The sequence below is a fragment of the Lynx canadensis genome, chromosome A2 (assembly GCF_007474595.2).
Source record: "Lynx canadensis isolate LIC74 chromosome A2, mLynCan4.pri.v2, whole genome shotgun sequence".
Lineage (NCBI taxonomy): Eukaryota > Metazoa > Chordata > Mammalia > Carnivora > Felidae > Lynx > Lynx canadensis.
In genome coordinates this window covers 15,311,732-15,331,146 of record NC_044304.2, presented here as the reverse complement: position 1 = coordinate 15,331,146, position 19,415 = coordinate 15,311,732, and the positions used below count along the sequence as shown (strand labels likewise).

The following is a 19,415-nucleotide window of genomic DNA, read 5'->3' as shown; positions in this document are numbered from 1 at the left end:
GGGTGTCTGGGTGGCTCGGTCGGTTAAGCGTCCGACTTCGGCTCAGGTCATGATCTCGTGGTTCGTGAGTTTGATCCCCACATCGGGCTCTGTGCTGACAGCTCAGAGCCTGGAGCCTGCCTCGGATTCTGTGTCTCCCTCTCTCTCTGCCCCTTTCCTGCTCATGCTCTGTTTTGGTCTCTCTCTCTCTCTCAAATATAAATAAACACTTAAAAAAAATTAAAAAAAGAAAAAAAAGGAACTGGGTCACATGATTATGGAGGCTGACAAGGGCACCAAGATCAGCCGTAGGCAAGCCACAGGCCCTGGAAGAGCTGATGGTGTCATTCCAGTCCGAAAGCAGGGAGAATGGATGTCTGTGCTCAAGACAGTCAGGCACGAAGAAATCCCTGACTTGTGGGAAGGTCAGCTTTTCTGGTTCCGTGCGGGCCTTCAACCGATTGGGCAAGGACCACCCGTGTCAGGGGGGAAAAAAAATCTGCTTCACTCACTCGGCCTACCAATTGTTACTCTCCTCCAGAAACATCCTCACAGACATACTCAGAATAATGTTTGACCAAACGCCCGGGCACCTGTGGCCCATTCCAGCCGACACACTGAATTCACCACCACGGGGCCAGGGTTGGGGACAGAAATTTAAGAGAATATTTGAGAGACAGAACATTTAAGAAAGCAAAGCACAGACACTCTTGGCAAGAGAGCCAGAGACCCAAGTAGCGTCTATGGTGCCAGAGTAAAGTTCAGACCTCCAAAAAAGACCTTATTCCCCAAACCCAGAATTCTGGCTCAGAGATGAGGCACCGGGTACAATGTCTTCATGCTAATTAGGGCGCGGTGCCCCCCCCCACGTACCGGAACACCCACCCAAACCGTGTGTGTGTGCTGTCACGCACCTGGAACATACGTGTCGCAAGTAGGCGTGGGTTACGCAGGAGTCACCCCCTACAGTACAGGGCTCCAATACCCCAGACCCTGCTAATGTCACAGGCACGAAGAATCTGATGTTTCCCACTGTCAGGGACCTCACGGCCTCTGGACCCACAAAGTTTGATCTGGGAAACCAAGTCTGGCCCCGAGTCAGGGGCCTCGGCAGAACCGGCTTTGCTAGAGACGAACACAAGAGACCCTTGTAACAACGCACCAAGTCGATGTTGCCCCTCTGCCCTCTGCCGACCCACACAGCCCTTTGCCCGGCTCGTCTATTTTGGCTGCTTCCTGACTTCTTCCTCGCCCACTGGCTTCCTTGAGCCCGTGCCTACTCTTCCTTTCTCACATTCTTGATCCCCGGCGCTTTCCTTGGATCCAGCTGACTCATGCGGCTTACTCACAACTGCTGAATGTGGCGAGAAACACTGGCGTGAGTCAACGGCTCAGAAATTCAGGCATCAAAGCCTTTAATCCAGGTCTCTCGTATCTCCCCTCTTCCAAGCCTCAGGCTGTTCTCCTGCGTTCACAACCAGAGAATCTCTGAAAACCCAGCTTTTGCCATCGCACAGCCCCCAACACAAGAGTGCCATGCACGGCCAGCGTCCTGTCTCTGACACGCGTTCTCTCCGAGCAAGGGGTAATCTGACACTAACGCGGTGGCGGGAGCAAAGGCTGTGGGTCCACACGGTCCTGGGCTCGGGCGCGGAGCACGCTACTTAACAGCAAGGTCACCAGCCACAAGCAAACTACACTCCCAAGCCCCTGTCTGCCTGCCTGTAAAAGGAGGCCGATAATAATGCTGAACTCACTGGACTGTTCCAGATTTAGCGAGCTCCCGTGGGTGGAAGGCTTGGTGTGGGGGCAGGTCAACAGCAAGCTGGGCAGCTCATCTACAAGCTACTTATAAATATTGTGATTACTGGTTTAAGGAAGCGGTCCAGCTGTGAATTAAAGCAAGACCTCCCTAGTGCTGGCTCCGCTATTTCAGAATCTGTGAGCGTTTTCAAACGCTGGGTGGATGAGGTTGCATACAAAGACAACAAAGAAAGGAAACACGGGGCGCCTGGGTGGCTCAGTCGGTTGAGCGTCCGACTTTGGCTCAGGTCATGATCTCACAGCGTGCGTTCGAGCCCCACGTCGGGCTCTGTGCTGATAGCACAGAGCCCGTTTGGGATCCTCTGTCTTCCTCTCTGCTCTCTGTCTGCCCGCTGCCACTCGGGCTCTCTCTCTCTCTCCCAAAAATAAATATGCAAACATCAAAAAAAGAAAGTACCCATGATCTCAGAGGCAGCATTTGAACTTCCTAAGAAAACTAAATAGCTGACGAGCACCCTCCCAATTCTAGAACCTACTGGATGATGGACCACCAATCACCAACCACCGACTTACTCAAGAACCCCTGTTCCACGACGCTGGGCTTAATTCTGGCTGTTTTCCTTACCTGCAGTAATGACGAGGTGCTTTTTTTAGACTTCTAGATACAGATTTTTCGTAACTCAGACTCCCATGACTGGGTCTAAAGGGGTAAGAGTTCACTATGAAATTCACTCGCAATCTTTAACCTCCACCAGTGTTTGGGTTTTGGAAGGTGGGACGGGCAACGGCATACGGTCCTCACTTTACGGTGTGCTTTCCCCGAGGCATGACGGGCAGGTCACCGTGCACGGCCCCCCCCCCCCCCAGGGTAGAAGCACTAGATATGGCACTGAAAGCCACCTGTTCTGGCCGTGACTTGCACATCCCAACACTGTCCCCTGAGTGGACGCCGTTGACTCACAGGGGTCCTTCTCTGAGCCCAGGCCTATGTGGGCAACAGTTTCTGTCCACCTGGACCTGCCCCCCATCCCACGCCCAGGCCCGGGCCCTCGTGTTCTCTGGGCCCGAGGGAGGGAGAGAACACGCATGGAATCTCCTATCTGATCTCTCATTTCCAGCCGGTACAGACGAAACATCAGAGCAGACATGAACTTGCACATGGCCAACAGGCTTCACCTGGACTCCAGGATGGGGGCTGTCTAGGAACAACAAAAGCTGACGTTTTAGATCTAAAACCGCCTGCAGCAAGGACACAGAGCCTTGCCTTCCTTCTCCCTCACCGTCTGTTCTGGAAGGTGCCAGAGCCCCACTCTGGAGAGCCCCTCTTGACCCACACGTCCAGACCCACACCTTTCCTTCCGCCTCATTCTACCTCTCTCAGCCACAGCCGGGCGCCAGCTTCTCCTCGGGCCACTCGACACCCGGCGTCAGACACGGCGTGGCCGCTGGCCAAGGCCATGCCTGCCCCCTGCGCTGACCCTCCTCCTGCTCCACGCTGTGCCAATGGCTTTCTCGGGGCATCCCGCTGAGGGCACAGCCACTTGAGAGCAGGACCCGAGGCGCGGAGAAGGGAGACTCCCCACATCGCCATGGCAACCACACACACTGGCCCCCCTGCCCCCAGAGGAGCAGTTGAGAAAGGAGGGGCTTGAGCAGACCACACAAAGGTCCACACGCCGCACCCTGAATGCTTGCTTCCGGGCAGGACACCAAGGAAACAATTCAGCAGAGGAAAAAGGGGGTGCAGGCAGGGGGCGGGCTCTGCAGAACAACCGGCGAACCCCACACGAGCTGAGTGCCATAGACCTACGGCACAACGCAGCCGATTGCTCTGCGACTGTTAAAATCATCATGATCCAGACTGCAGAGATGCGGATGGGTCCACGGCACGTTCGATCACAAAGGACAGAACATGACTTATATGCTATGATCACAGGTCTACAAGCCGAGTATACCTCTGGGCAAAACCTGGAAGGGAAAACATACGAGTAAAAACACCTGTGCTAGAATCACACACCCAGGTCTCTGCCCTTGAAATTCTCGGGGGGGGGGGGGGCGGCGAGTGCCTGGGTGGCTCAGTCGGTTAAGCGTCCGACTCAGTTTCAGATCATGATCTTACGGTTTCGTGAGTTCAAGCCCCGCATGGGGCTCTGTGCTGACGGTATGGAGCCTGCTTGGAATTCTCCCTCTCTTGCTCGCTCTCTCGCTCTTGCTCTCGGCCCCTCCCCCACTCACAATGTCTGTCTCTCTCAAAATTAAAAAAAAAAAAGAGTGGGATGCTTACCCAAATGAGCCACCCAGGCGCCCCAAGCTAGATCATCTTCATAATGAAATGGGAAGACAGAAAACACACACCTGTATACTCACTAACATATACACTAACCGACCAGAAAGAGTGGGATATGCAAAGCTAATTAGATCCAGGAGCCCTGGATTCCGGTGCCAGCTCTGTTGGTAGGTCTTCAATCTTGAGAAATTCTCTTCTCCTCTCTGGGCCCCCATGTTCTCTTCTACCAGCGACGGGGCGGGGGGTGGGGACTGGGCCCGGCCCCGGCCGAGCCATCTGCGCGGAGCCGGTGTTCCCAGAGATGCACCTGAGGACTGGCAGCGCCAGGACACGGAGCACCCAGGTGCCTCCTGCTGCTGAAAATAGTCACAGGGCGGCAATAAGTCAACCGCACAAGGGCAAATCACCTCTAGTGCCCAAGAGACGCCGCTCAGACGCGTGCCTGGGTCTCCAACCGCTCCCGGCGGGCGCAGGGGAAGCTGTCTGTTCACGCACCACAGGAGCGTGCAGGCCCTTGGCCAACAGGAATGTTGGCACTCGCTTTCTGAAGGAGTCCTGTCCTCACCTCTTCAACGACTCTGTTCCAGGGCCTGGCCTGCCGGCTCCAAAGTCACAGAGAGCGACCTCACGGTCTACAGGACAGCACCAGTCAGAAAGCAGGGCGTGCCAAGTTCAAGTTCAAGGGGGGTGGGGGGAGGACGGTTTCTTCCTGCTAGGGGAACGGGGAAGACTTCCTGGAAGAGGCAGCCTTTGAGCTGGCTGCTCTAACGGCTGGACAGAATTTACATGTATGAAGTGAGTGGGGAGAGCAGACCTAGGGGGCAGTGTGATCAGGGAGAAGGAAGTAGAAAAGAGAGTTCAGTTTGTGATAAATTACGGGAAGCATTAAGCCAGAGAGCAGACCACAAGGGCCTTAGAGGCTACACCAAGAAAATCCCCAACCAGCTGTGTTTGCCTGAAGTGTTTGCTCCTGCCATCATTTGACGATAAATTCAACCCGTCATGGAACCGACAGGTGGTCAGGCAGCCACAAGTGGCACCCACTGACTTTTCGGTGCCCACCCCTGACCCCCGAGAACCTTTCTTTGTTCAAATGGCAATTGCTTGAGACGAAAGACAGCTTCCACTTAATATTTTCTTTTTTCCCCGGAAAACAGCAAATATTGAGAACCAGTTGTAGGAGCCAAAAGGCAAAGATAATTTTTTTTTATGTTTATTTATTTTTGAGAGAGAGAGAGAGTGAGTGAGTGCACAAGCAGGGGACTGGCAAAGAGAGAGAGGGAGGCACAGAATCCGAAGCAGGCTCCAGGCTCCGAGCTGTCAGCACAGAGCCCGATGCGGGGCTCGAACCCATGAACCGTGAGATCATGACCCGAGCCGAAGTCGGACGCTCAACCGACTGAGTCACTCAGGCGCCCCAAAGATAATTTTTTTAGCAAGAGGCAGGATCCCAACTCTTGTACAGATAAGACCCAAACACATGGCCAAAGATTTAATTTAACTGATCAGTTAACGCGGGCAGCAGGAAGACGTTACATCTGGGATAGCGCAGAGAACGCCGGCTACGTGGCCATCAGAAGTGCTGAAATACACTTGCTTCAGCAGAAGGGAAACCAACCTCCACAGGGCGACTGGCAATTGCACCCTCCACCAGACACAGTCTGCATCGTTAGGGACAAGAATCGTGGTCGCCACCAGGATTCTACAACTTACACGGTGTGGTGTGGCTCAAAGACAAGGAGAAGCCAGGGGCCCAGGGAAACCGATCCCCGGACGACGCCCACATTTCCACTGCGGATGCTCAGCAGAATTCCGACTCACCTCCAAGGCTTTCACGTTTTCCCCGCAAAGGGGAATACTCATCAACGCACAAACCGTGGCCTCTCCGGCACGCATCTTAGGGGAAATCGCAGTGAGGACGCACGTATGAGGTTTCGAACCCGGGCGTATGCCTAGCCATCATCACAGCTTGGCAGGCTGGGAGCCGGGTCCGTACCCAGCTGGCTGACTTTAGAGTGGGAAGCAGGAGGCTCTCAGGGTGCCGCAAACCAGCCAAGAGCAAATCTCTCCCCCTCCTTTCTCCGCTGGCACTAATCCAGACACTCAGGCCTGACCACACCCCGGAGTCGCCTGAGGAGACAGGAAGAGCACTCTTGCCCATTCTAGAAACTCCACCCCCATGGCTCCTGATTTTGCTGGTCAGCATGGGACTGGTGCATCACTGGCTTTTAGAATCCCCTGGGGAGGGGCGCCTGGGTGCCTCAGTCGGTGAAGTGTCGGATTCTTGATCTCGGCTCAGGACATGGTCTCACAGTTCATGGGTTGGGGCCCCACGTCAGGCTCTGGGCTGACAGCTCAGAGCCTGGAGCCTGTTTTGGATTCTGTGTCTCCCCCTCTCTCTGCCCCTCCCTGGCTCATTCTCTTTCTCTCTTTCTCTCAAAAACAAATAAACATTAAAAAAAAATTTTTTTAAGCCCCTAGGGGAGGGGCACCTGGGTGGCTCAGTCCAACTCTTGATCTCAGGTCAGGTCATGATCTCATGGTTCATGAGTTTGAGCCCCCCATCAGGCTCTGGGCTGGCATCATGGAGCCTTTTTGGGATTCTCTCTCCTTTCTCCCTGCCCCTCCCCTGTGTGCTCGCTATCTCTCTTTCTCTCTCTCTCTCAAAAATAAATAAGTAAACTTTAAAAAAAAGAAAAAGAAAGAAAATCTCCTAGGGGATTCTAGTGAAGAGCCAGGATTGAGAACCACTGGGCCAGATAACAAGACCCCTTTGTCCCAGACGCTCTGGCTTTATTGTACTGTTTCCTTGTCATTGATAGCCGCTGGCCTCAGCATAGGACCAGAGAACATCAGCGGGGCGTTTTCTAAAAAATCCTCCTCAAAATTAACCTTCGATAGAGACCATAAAACAAGCACAATTCCTGACCTGGTCAGACTTGGCAAACATCCCGAATGTGCTAGAATCTTCCACTGCGCTTGCCATCAACCCAATGAGCAGTCCGCGGGGCTGAGCACAGGCCTGGTCTCCTAATTTGCGTGTACGGAGTGGAGAGGCCTTTAGGCGTGTGCGCTCACAGGCACTGATGCCTTGGTGCACACACGGGCATTCACGCACACGCTCACACTTCACACCCACAGAGGAGCCTCCAAATCAAAGAGTGGGGTCCCAGAATTATAAAAGGGCCCCGCCTCCCACTGGAGTAACTGACGGACTTTCGATGGGCTGGTCCCACGGTGGGGGAGGTGACGGACAATGGGGCAGATGATGGACGATCCCAACGCTTTCCCCCTCAACCCTTCTGAGACCTCTGATAGGCGTTACAAACCTGACGTTATCACAGATTGCTTGGAACCCACTCATCGCTTCACCAAGGCCGGCCCCGGGCAATCGTTGGCACGTCTCCTCCCTCCGATGGGCCCTGTGCTGGGGGCTCCCGAGGCCCCCGACCTGCCCTTCTGTGGCACTGTGGAAGGCCTGGGTCAAGTGTCTCGAGGATGGATGCTCTCCCCTGTCCTCCCTTTCTTGGTCCCCATGGTCCCTGTCCCCCCATGTGCCCCACACTTACTGCAGGCCGCACAGGTGAAGCACGCATCGTGGTAGAGGTTCCCCATGGCCTGGCAGGCCTGGCCGGCCCCGAACACCCCTTTGCTGCATTTTACACAGGCTCCTGCAAAGTAAGAACACGCCAGTGAGTCAGGGCGAGAGACAGAGTAAACTGAGTCATAGAAAAGCCAATGAACAAAGCGAGATGCCTGTCCCTCCCCATAACGGGACCATCACCAAATCCAGTGGATTACTCCCTTGAGACCGCTCTCTCTCTCCTCTCTCTCTCTCTCCGTCAGCTTTTCAACTCCAGGAGCTGGCCTTCAGAACCCCACTCCCGAGCCCCATGCCGACCTCCATAATGGCGTGCTGATATTCAGAAAAATCTCTGCTTTGCCGATCTACGCCCCAGCCCAAAGCTTTCAAAGGCCCCCACTGTTTATCAGATGCATCCAAAAACACCGCACCATGATCATAACCTGCCAAGCATGCGGGTCGGGCGATTTCAACAAAATCCTTTCCTTCAATTCTCAATGGGAACCAACTAAGGTTGACAATCCTCACTTTTTTTTTTTTTTTTTTAAGTATATTCATGTATTTTGAGAAGGAGACAGAGAATCCCAAGCAGGCTCTGCCGGCACAGAGCCCGGCGTGGGGCTCGAACTTACGAACTGTGAGATCATGACCTGAGCTGAAATCATGAGTCAGACACTACTGAGCCACCCAGGTGCCCTGATGAGCCTCACTTTTTGCAGACGTATCAGGCCACCAGCCCGATGTCTGGCAGGCCGCAAGGCCATGGCCCTTCCCTGCCCCTCACCTCCAAACCCTTGAACTCACGAAACCGTAAGATCATGATCTGAAACTGAGTCGGACGCTTAACCGACTGAGCCACCCAGGCACCTGTAGACAGCTACAAAGCTGTCTATCGAGCCCGCTCCCGAACTAGAACCCCACAATCCATGCACTATGTGACTAGGGCAGATCATTTGAACTCCCCGCCGTCTGGGGTTTCACCCGTAGGGTGGGATGATGGCAGCCCCTGGCAGGTTTACGGGGAGAGGACACGCCAAGAGTACCTGGTACAGCACCCTCCACTTGGCAGACGTTCAACGGCCAGGCACACACGTAACAAGGATGCAATAACGCTACTGTGTTCAGCAAAAAGTTGCTTCCACGTCAAACGGGCTCTTTAAGAAGTTCCAGTCGTCCCAGGATCGTACTCTGTGAGTAAGCGGGAAGTCTCTCTGTCTAGACCAACCCAGAATCTCTGTGGCTGTAGCCCAGGCTCTGGGCCAGTCCACATAAAGGAGTTGCTGGGGCTTCCTTTTCAAAGAACTTCATTGCAGTCGAATGAAAAACATCAGTTATGTAAATGATGCATGAAATTAAAACAAAAATTCAGGGAGTAAATATGCCAAAATACAAAGAGGGGTTGCTTGGGGCGCCTGGGTGGCTCAGTCGGTTGAGTGTCCGACTTCGCCTCTGGTCATGATCTTACGGTTTGTGAGTTCGAGCCCCTCGTCGGGCTCTGTGCTGACAGCTCGGAGCCTGGAGCCTGCTTCCGACTCTGTCTTCCTCTCTCTCTGCCCCTCCCCCACTTGCACTCGTTCTCTCTCTCTCTCTCAAGAATAAACACTAAAAAAAGTTTTTTATTTTTTTAATTTATTTTTTTTAATGTTTATTTATTTTTGAGACAGAGAGAGACAGAGCATGAATGGGGGAGGGTGAGAGAGAGAGGGAGACACAGAATCCGAAGCAGGCTCCAGGCTCTGAGCTGTCAGCACAGAGCCCGATGCGGGGCTCGAACTCACGGACTGTGAGATCATGACGTGAGCCAAAGTCGGACGCTTAACCGACTGAGCCACCCAGGCGCCCCTAAAAAAGATTTTTAAAAAAAGAGTGGTTTCTTATAAAATTATCGTTGGTTTTACTTCTTGCATCTTCTCAATTAAAAACAGATCTGGGGTGCCTGGGTGGCTCAGTCGGTTAAGCATCTGACTTGGGCTCAGGTCATGATCTCACGGCTTGTGAGTTCGAGCCCCGCGTCGGGCTCTGTGCTGACAGCTCGGAGCCTGGAGCCTGCTTCGGATTCTGTGTCTCCCTCTCTCTCTGCCCCTCCCCCACTTGCTCTCTCTCTCTCTCTCTCTCTCTCTCTGTCTCAAATATAAACATTAAAAAAGGTCTTACAAGAGCAAGTGCTCTCTCTAGACTAGAAAAGGTCTAGTGTCAAAGCCGTCTGCATATGTTTAAATATATGGTATAACCTTAAAATTTTGAACACATACACACGCGGAGCTTCCCCAGTGTCCAGCTGGCAACCAGCCTGTGTTCTCGGTCGGCGGGGGCTCAAGCACCCTTTCCTAATGCTGGTGTCGGGCAGTTCTCAGGCTGCAAATGCCCAGCCTTCCGCCTACAGGATGGAAAACCCTGTGTTTCAGAGCCCTATCGATTCAAGTTGACGAACTGTGTCGACCTCAAAGCTAACACGTGCTTTGTGAAAGCACGCACACCAGGTTCACAAAGGGCTCACCAAGCCCAGGGCCCTCAACTCACTTCACCAACACTGCCTTCAAGAAGCAGGCGAGGCCGTTTGTAGGAACAGCCAGGAAAAGTAGCTGTTGGCGGGAAGTTGTTTATGGAAAGGGCTGGAGAACACAAGTAGTAGTTACCTACGGTTCTTCTGTTCCGCCACTTTATTATGAAATTTTCAACCACGCAGAAAAGCTGAAAGAATCGTGGGGGAAACACCCATACGCCCACCACCCCAATTCTCCGGGTGTGATCATTCTGCTGTCAGTCAGCCCAACAACCCTTCTTATTTTTGATGCATGTTGAAGTAAGGTGCAGAGAGCAGTCCGCCTCAGCCCCAAACATGTCAGCCTGCAAACCATTAAGAAGACTTCATTATTTGCTGACAGTTGTTTTTTGTTTTTTTTCAAGAGAAAATTCACAAACAGTGAAATGCACAAATGGAAAGTCTACCGTCCAATGAGTTTTGACAAATGACCTACATCAGGCAAGCCCCGGCCAAGATACAGAATATTTCCAACACCCTCGCAAACTCCCCAGTGCCCTTCCCGTCCATCTTCAGCAAATGTGATCCTGAAGAAGAAACGCTCTCTAAAAAAAAAAAAAACCCATCAAATATCAGGCCACGGGATGGTATTAACTATACCACTCGGTGATCCCGCGATCCACTTCCAGACAAGTGTCCCAAGCCCGCTGACCGACCTGACCGGAGCTTGCTACGACAAGCAACAAAGGCTGGTGCGTCAGGCAGCGGCGAAAGCACAGTCAAAGCAGACCATCCACGGACCGGATGGAAGGGTCAAAGCCCCGGGACTATAACTCTGTTCACAAACACGGAACAAAACCACGGCCGAGGCAGCATCACTTCTTCCCCGTCAACCACGGTGACCTCGTGGCTTAAGCCACCGTAGCGATGCAGAGAGCGGAGGAGGGTGAGACGCAGCGGTGTGGGCAGCCCTTCTACCTGTGCACGGGGCGGACGCGGGAAGAGGCCAGCCTCCCATCGAGGACGTGAGCTCATCTTGTTTGGATCTGGGGAATGGGATCAGATGCCCTCTCCCACCCCTGCTCGTAAAGCCAATGGCAGGAGGACAGCGTCATCGAGTGGACAAGAACAGGTGCACGGGCCACCCGGGGGTTTCCTGCTACTTTATCACGGCGGCTCAGGTCTTTCTCGCTCCCCGAAGCCGAAGCCGGCACAGCAACGCTCTCCTCTGGTTTCCTCTTCGCCCGAGGGCTCTGACCTACTGACTTCTGCTTCCCGGGAACTTTGTCTTACTCCAGCAGCCCGCGTCCTCCGGGCTGCTGACCTCCTTTCCCGCCACTCGGATCATCCAGCACCGACACAAAGCAAGGAAGGAAGGCGTTGATGCTCCAAGCCGTCGGTCACAGAGCGAGGAAGAGCCCATAAGAAGCCAGGTAGGTGGGAAAGCATTTCATCCTTGTGCCTTGTGGTAAATGCACAGAAAAGTACTTCACGGGGGCGCCTGGGTGGCTCAGCCCGGTGAGCGCCGACCTCGGCTCAGCTCATGATCTCCCGGTTGGTGAGTTGGAGCCCCACATCGGGCTCACCGCTGTCAGCACAGAGCCTGCTTTGGATCCTCTGCCCCCTCCCTCTGTTCCTCTCCCTGCTCGCTCTCTCTCAAAAATAAAGAAAATGTAAAAAGAGAGGGGGGGAAAAAAAAGAAAATAAAAAGGTACTTCATGGGCAGGAAATAGATCTAGTCTTCCTTCGCGAGGGGCAAAAAAGTAAATTTCATATTCTAGGGAATAATGTACCTACCAGACCCTGCGCTGGGAGTTTTCATCCCTTTCTCAAAGCCAAGTTCTAGAAAAGTGCTGTAACTTGCAGAAGAGCACACGGTCTGGGAGATGTGACATGAGCCCACGTTCTAACTCAAAGGTCCCATTATCCCTGCTGCGTTGGAGGCTGTGGGGGTTCCTGCCACACTCAGAAAAAAAGAGGGCTCCTTCCTCACCCTCAACAAACCACATGCTCCGGGATGCGGCCCCAAGCCCAGCCGGGCCCCGGAGCTCCCACTGACCACCCTGGCCCACCACTCATTCTGCCCTATCCCCAAGTGCCCAGGCTGTCTTCCCGCCTGGGACCCCAGCCACAGCCCCCCCACCCCCACCCCCCGCCGCCTCCCTTTGCAATGCAGACCCTCACTTAGCTCCTCCTGCCCTCCTGGAGGGACACTGCCACCGAAGCATTCAGCCCACAGATACTTCTCTGTCACTCACTCAGAACCAGGCTCCCGCTAGATGCCGGCAAGATGACAGTGAGCAAGGTGACAGTCCTCAGGGAGCCGTCACCCAGGGATGTGGGGAACCAGAATCTGCCACCTCTGATAGCTGAGCGGACCAATCCCACCTACGGTCCTGCACTGTGAGTTCACTAAGTGCCCAGGGCTGGGGACAGGCTCCAGCTCATGAAATCAGATATACGTATATATACATATATATCATATATGTATATATCATATATATATATAAATCATATGTATATATAAACCAGATATATATATACATATGTATACATATATATATACGTGTGTGTGTATATATATATGTATACGTGTGTATATATATATATGTGTGTGTGTGTATATATATATACATGTATATATATATACACACACACACACACACACATATATATACATATATATATATATATATGTATATATATATATATATACACACACACACACACTGGTCTCTGTCCCCGTTCCTTCTAACATTGGGTCTATGACCCCAGTTCCTGACACAGAGCCCCTAAATCCCTTGGAGTTTCTTGGGTGGCGGGAGCGTCTTTTGTTCTAACCAGGCAACTCTCGGTGGGCTCCTGGATGGGGGCTGGTCACTGGAAAGACCGAGCCGTGATAAGAAGCTCGGAACTTTCTGCCCCAGCCCCATCCTTCAGAGAGGACAGAGGGGCTGGAAAACGAGTTAACGATCCATCCTGCCTACATGAAGCTGCCATAAAATTCCCCAAAGCACGGGGTTCAGAGGGCTTCTGGGCTGACTCCACAGGGCAGGGGCTCCTGGGCTCGGGCCCCTCCCGGACCCCGCCTTATGTATCCCTTCACCCCACTGTTCATCCGTATCCTTTATCATGCACGTTATTATAAAATAAACTGGCAGGCATGCTTCCCTGAGTTCTGTGAGCTTTGCTAGCGAATGATCAAACCTGAGGAGGGGGCCGTGGGGACTCGGATTTATTACCGACAGGTAGATGGTGTCACAATTGAAAGGAATCTTGCGACAGCCAGCGGGTCGGGGTGGGAAGGGCCCCCAGACCTGATGTCCCGGCGTCACGAGTATGAGTGGCAGAGGTAGAGGGAAGAAACGCAAGTGAGTTCTTACAAAGCAGGGCTCAGCAAGAAGAAAGGCCACCAGACCCCTCTGCTTTCACGTGGCCCCTCAGCTATAGGATTTTAGAGAAATGTCCAACAACAACAACAACAACAACAACAAAAGAAAATGTCATCAGGTGTCACTATCATCATCGGAGCGCATCAACCAGGAAGAAAGGGAGGGAAAGAAGGAACCAAATGTTTAGAAGAGAGGAAGGGATATGCAGTTCTCCCCCTGCAGTTAGACTTTACTGCCTGAAACCTGTTCCCCAAACCATGGCCAGAGGGACCTCTTTGAAAACAGCTTTCAGGAGGTAGCGGTTACATATCATAAATGTCACACATCTAAAGTGTACAAGTTGATAAGATTAAAAAAAAATTTTTAATGTTTATTTTTGAGAGACAGAGAGAGACTAAGTGCGAGTGGTGGGTGGGGAGGGGGCAGAGAGAGAGGGAGACACAGAATCCGATGGGCTCCAGGCTCCGAGCTGTCAGCACAGAGCCCGACACGGGGCTCGAACTCACGGACCGTGAGATCATGACCTGAGCCGAAGTCGGCCGCTTAACCGACTGAGCCACCCAGGCGCCCCTCAGTTTGTGTTTTCTAGAGGTTCTACAAGTGGACTCTAGAATATGTACTCTTTTCTTATCCGGTTTCCTTCACTCGGCATAATTATTTTGAGATTCACCCGTGTCGTCACACGAAGAGTTCATTCTTTCTCGGTGCTGAGTAGTATTCCATTACCTGGATATACCACGGCCTGTTTATCCGCTCCCCTGATGACAGAGGTCTGTGGCGTCTCCAGTTGGGGGCTGTTACAAAAAAAGCTGCTTGTATACAAGTGTCTGTATAGAAATGTATTTCCTTTTTTTCTCGGGTAAAGAAAGACCTAGGAGTGGAACGGCTGGGTCTTACGATAAGCGTATGTTTAACCTCTCAAGAAGACGCCAGACTGTTTTTCCAGAGAAATTCTAACATCTTACAGCCCCACCAGCAGCTTGTTAGAGTTCTAATTTCTCTGCATCCTTGCCAACACTTGGAATGACAGTCTTTTTAATTTCATCCATTCTAAGAGGTCCATAGTGCTGTCTCCTTGTGGTTTCATTTTCTTTTTCCTACTGACTAACGGTGTCGCACCTGAGCACCTCTGCGTGTGTTGATTTACCATCCTGCACCTTCTCTGGTGAAGGCTCTGTCCCAATCTTTGGCCCATTTTTCTTCTTTTTGTTGAGCTGTGAAGATTCCCTTTATAATGGGGCTATGAGCCCTTTATCAGACACACGCCTGGTAAAGATTTTGCTAGAGTCCTATGAACTGTCGCTGCCTTTGTCTCCTCAGACTGTCAGCTGCATTTCAACACACGGAGTTCACCGGGCTCTGCCTCAACTTCTCCCTCCCTGTGTGCAGTGTGGACACTCTCTCAAGCCAGCACGCTGCAACAACCAGAGGGCTCGTCTCATTTCCTTCCCGTCTCTCAAGAATCACCACCCTGGGGACGCCCGGGGGGCTCAGTCGGTTAAGCGTCTGACTCTTGGTTTCATCTCAGGTCATGGTCTCACAGTTCGTGGGTTCAAGCCCAGAGTCAGCTCTGTGCTGGCAGTATGGAGCCTGCTTGGGATTCTCTCTCTCTCTCTCTCTCTCTCTCTCTCTCTCTCTCTCTCTCTCTCCCCTCGCTCTCTGCCCCTCCCCCGCTCATGCTTGCTCTCTCTCAAAATAAATAAACCTAAAACAAATCTTAGAAAAAAAAAACCAATAGATCGGGGTGATTTTTTTTTTTAACATGACATTTATCAGTTTGGCTTATTTGCTTCTGGCACTTTTGTTAATAGAATTTATTTGTGAGACCAGTTTTAGGTTCACATTAAAATTGAGCAGAAGGGGGCGCGCCTGGGAGGCTCAGTTGGTTAAGCGTCCGACTTCGGCTCAGGTCGTGATCTCCCGATTCGTGGGTTCAAAGCCTGCACTGGGCTCTGTGCTGACAGCTCAGGGCCTGGAGCCTGCTTTGGATTCTGTGTCTCCCTCTCTGCCCCTCCCCTGCTCACGCTCTGTCTGTCTCTCTCTCTCAAACATAAGTAAACATTAAAACTTTTTTTTTTAATAAAAATAAAAATAAAATTGAGCAGAAGGTACAGAGAGTCTCCGTATTTTCCTGCCCCCCTCACATGCTCGGCCTCCCCCACTATCACCATCCCCCCACCACAGCGCTACATTGGTTCCAACTGATGGACCTACGCTGACACATCATCACCCAAAGTCCGTAGTTTACAGGAGGTGTTGACCATCCAGTGGGTTTGGACAAAAGGAGAATGACACGTAACCACCATTACAGCATCATACAGGAGAGTCTCGCTGCCCTAAACATCTTCCGTGTTCCACCTAGTGCTCCCTCCCTCCCCCAACCCCTGGCAGCCACCGATCTTCTCACTGCCCCCATAGTTTTACTTTTCCAGAACGTCATGGGAGTGGAATCGTACAGTATGTAGCCTTTTCAGATCGGTATCTCTTGCTCGGTAATGCGCATTTATGGTTCCTCCATGTTTTCCCACGGTTTGATAGCTCATTTCTGTTCAGCGCCGAATAAGATTCCATTGTCTGGATGGACCACAGTTCCATGGACCTCCATCCTTCCAAGGGCCAAGGATGGACCGTCCGTTCACCCCCTGAAGGACATCTGGGTCACCTTCAAGCTTGGCCAATTACGAATACAGCTGCTATTAATATTCACGTAGCGGATGCTGGCGTGGACGTAAGTTTCAGTTCATTTGGAGAAATACCACGGAGCAAGACTGTTGGGTTGTATGGTAAGAGTATGTTTAGTTTGGTTTAAAAAAAAAAAAAAAAAAACGAACCATCCAACTGTCTTCCAAAGTGGCTGGCTGTATGGGATTCTTTTAAAGATCATAATATTCCCACAGGAAAGGGCAAGGACTAGGGACAGTTTCCTGTTTTAAATGATGTACAACGGAGGCAAAGAGCCACCGAGGATTATTCAAGCACTTCATCCGCCCGTCTGTTGTGGCCTGTGGCCCAGGTAGGGCTTGCAGTATACGTCTCCTCTTACCTAATGGAAAATAAGCCTGCTGAGGGCAGAGGCCTGGCTTTCTACTTTAGCATCCCCACAAACACAAGGACAGCAGAGTGCCCCATACACAGCAGGTGCCAGATAAACGCTGAATGCATTCAAACGGCAGAGGCAGGGGAGGGGAGGGGAGGGTGAGCCAGGTTCAGGAAAAGGTAAGAGAAGGCGCAGAGACAGGAAAGCCAGAGACACGCGCACAACTGTGGGATGATTAATGGGCAACGAGCCAGCAGGGCCCGGAGGCGGGGACAGGACGCAGGGAAACTCCCGGAGGGCCCCCTGGGACATGGGAAGTGACAGGAAGTGAAGTTCTGACCCAGGAGGTGTGTGTGGTGTTGGAGAAGGAGGATACTCTGCACACCTAAGGTAGGAGGCAGGATTCACCAGGGGCTGCAAGGGGCCAAGGTTTCCTCCATGGAGGCTCCAAGACGGTCACGGACCCATGTGGCTCAGACGTCCTGGGCCACTTCCCCACCAGAACCTCCTGGAAGACAGGGCCCCTACCTCGACACAGGATCTGCCCCTCCCAGGCTAGCCGGGCTGTCATCCGGGAGGCCATAGTGGGCGGGCCAGGGCCTTGGGCGGTTGTCCAGAGCTTTTTCTTTTCTTTTTTTTTTTTTAATTTTTTAAGTTTATTTATTTATTTTGGGGGGGGAGGGGCAGAGAGAGAAGGGGAAAGAGAGAATCCCCAGCAGGCTCCGTGCTGCCAGCACAGAGCCCGACGTGGGGCTTGAACTCACAACCACGAGATGGTGACCTGAGCCGAAACCGAGAATCAGATGCTTAACCGACTGAGCCCTCGTCCAGAGCTTTCTCTCCGGTCTTCCAGGTGATCAGCGGAAAAACCGGGCACCAGCGACAACCCCTACTAACGCTATGACGGATCGTGATGTCCTTAAGAAGCCAAAGCAATAAAACAGGCCTTCCTAAGAGCTTTCCAACTCCCCAGAAGGAAACAAACAAGTTTTACTACTACAGCAATTTGACATTTTATTATTACCATTACCACCACTGCCTTTGTTTTAGCCGCAGGTTACCGGCACTGGAGAAACACAATTCAGGCTGGCCTCTCTGTGCGCACAGCAGTGGTTCTCAAAATGCTTAAAGCAGGAGAAACTTTTCTCAAAAAAAAAGAGACAAACAAAAAAAACAAAAAAACACAGTGGAAACTCAACTACATATAACAGACACTAGGAAAACCACTCTGGTCTGGGTGGGACAGGGCCTACTCTCCCTCTGCCTCCTGGAACGTTCCAGCCCCTGTCCACAAGTTCCAGGAAGGCTATTTGAGAACCAATTACACAGGATAACTGACCGAATACAGACACCACCCAGCCTGGGCAGTGCTCCACGCGAAGTGGGTTATTCCAAACTGGTATTGACTGATCTCTCGCGCACCCACAGCCAAAAGACAAACCAGGTTTAGGGCCACGGCACCTTCCCCACTCCTTGCAGAGGCTGGATTTACAAACAAGGAGGCCAGCAAAGCAGCCTTAGCGCGAGGTTTGGCAACAGGATTCCTGCCTCCTTCCTACGGACAGCCAGACAGAGGACCCCGCAGCCTTCCCTTACCTGAACGCACAGCCAACCCGGGTGATGACCAGGTTGGCACCTTTTGTTGTTATGATAAGGTTTGAAATAAGAAGGCTCCACCGGGCTAGCCCATGGGGAAGGCACCCCCGCAGCTCACACCTGGGCCTCGTCCCATCCCGGTGAGTACCCCTCTCTCAGTTAGGAAGGGACGCGTCTGGGAGCCGCCCGACCCCGCTGTGGCCATCACAGGACATCCTCTCTACTCCACCCGGATGCTGCGTGTCATGTGGGATCGCACAGCCACGAACCACCTACTGTGCTGGAAAGGGATCCAGGCAAGGGTCAGGGCATCCGATCAAAGGTTGGGGGTTGGCAGGGAGGGGGCAGGTCTCCCTGGGGGCACATCTGAACAAGTTACTCTGGACACAAGTCGAGCAAGGTCTTGTCTTCAGCCGAAGGTTGCAGCCTATGGACCTGGGTGGCTCTGGGAGTCAACAGGTTCTGGAAGAGGGGCCAAGCTTTTGGGGCAGAGCTGGACCAATGACCCCGGCAACAGTCTCCCTCCTGGCCCCACGTAAGCTCACAAAAACCCCCAGAGGCAGTGGGTGCTGGGTCCTCTGGCCCGTGCAGACGGTCACTTCTCTAGTCTGGCTATGCCGCTCAGTGCAGATGCCCACCATGACCTCTGAGACTCTGGTGCCAGTCTGGGGGCGTGGCCAAAGCACCTCAGATGAGTCTAAGGGAACAGCCAAGGTCAAGAGCCATGGATGCAGGTAACACAACCAACTGCATTCCACCAGGCTCCCGGGCCTCCCCTGCCTCTGCCTTCTCTCCCATGCACCCCGAAGCTCCAGGGTCAGGCGGAGGGAACTCCCCCCAAGCCACAAAGGAAGTATTTAAGGCCACTCTGGGCTACGGGGTCATTGCGCCAGTCCGCTTTCTTCACTCCGAAAGCTGCTCAAAACCAGCGATGGCTTCGCTGCATCGCGGTGGGGAAGGAAGTTTCCATCAGTTTCCCAATCACTGCAGACTAGAGCGAGCCTTGCCAGACTGCCTGCAGGTTCGCGCCTGCCCCAGGGCACCCCCCACTCTCTGGCCTCCAACCTTCCCTGCCCTCCGCTCCCCAGGGGTACACAGGGTTCAAGACACACCCCCCAGCAACCTTTCCCAAATCTGATCTGATGCGTAACGGCCACTCAGCACAGGAAACCGTGTTCTACCTTGTCAGGAGCCACGTGCACTGGGCCACCGGCAAAGAGGAAAAGCAATGAGAACGACGGTGTCGCCCAGCATGCCGAGAAAAGGGCATCTCTGTTCGCTGCTGGGGCAAGTCT

General features: G+C 52.8%; 1 protein-coding gene across 3 annotated transcripts in view; it reads right to left on the bottom strand.

The window, feature by feature from the left end:
- LIMD1 (LIM domains containing 1) overlaps positions 1 to 19,415 on the bottom strand; it is a 69,594-nt gene that overhangs the window by 30,168 nt on the left and 20,011 nt on the right. For all 3 annotated transcript variants that reach the window (XR_003966640.1, XR_003966641.1, XM_030305712.1), the window contains exon 2: positions 7,600 to 7,701. Coding sequence is in view for 1 of the 3 variants with exons in the window: in XM_030305712.1 (XP_030161572.1) it covers positions 7,600 to 7,701 (102 nt within the window). In the remaining 2 variants the exon portion in view is untranslated. The remainder of the gene's footprint in view (positions 1 to 7,599; positions 7,702 to 19,415) is intronic.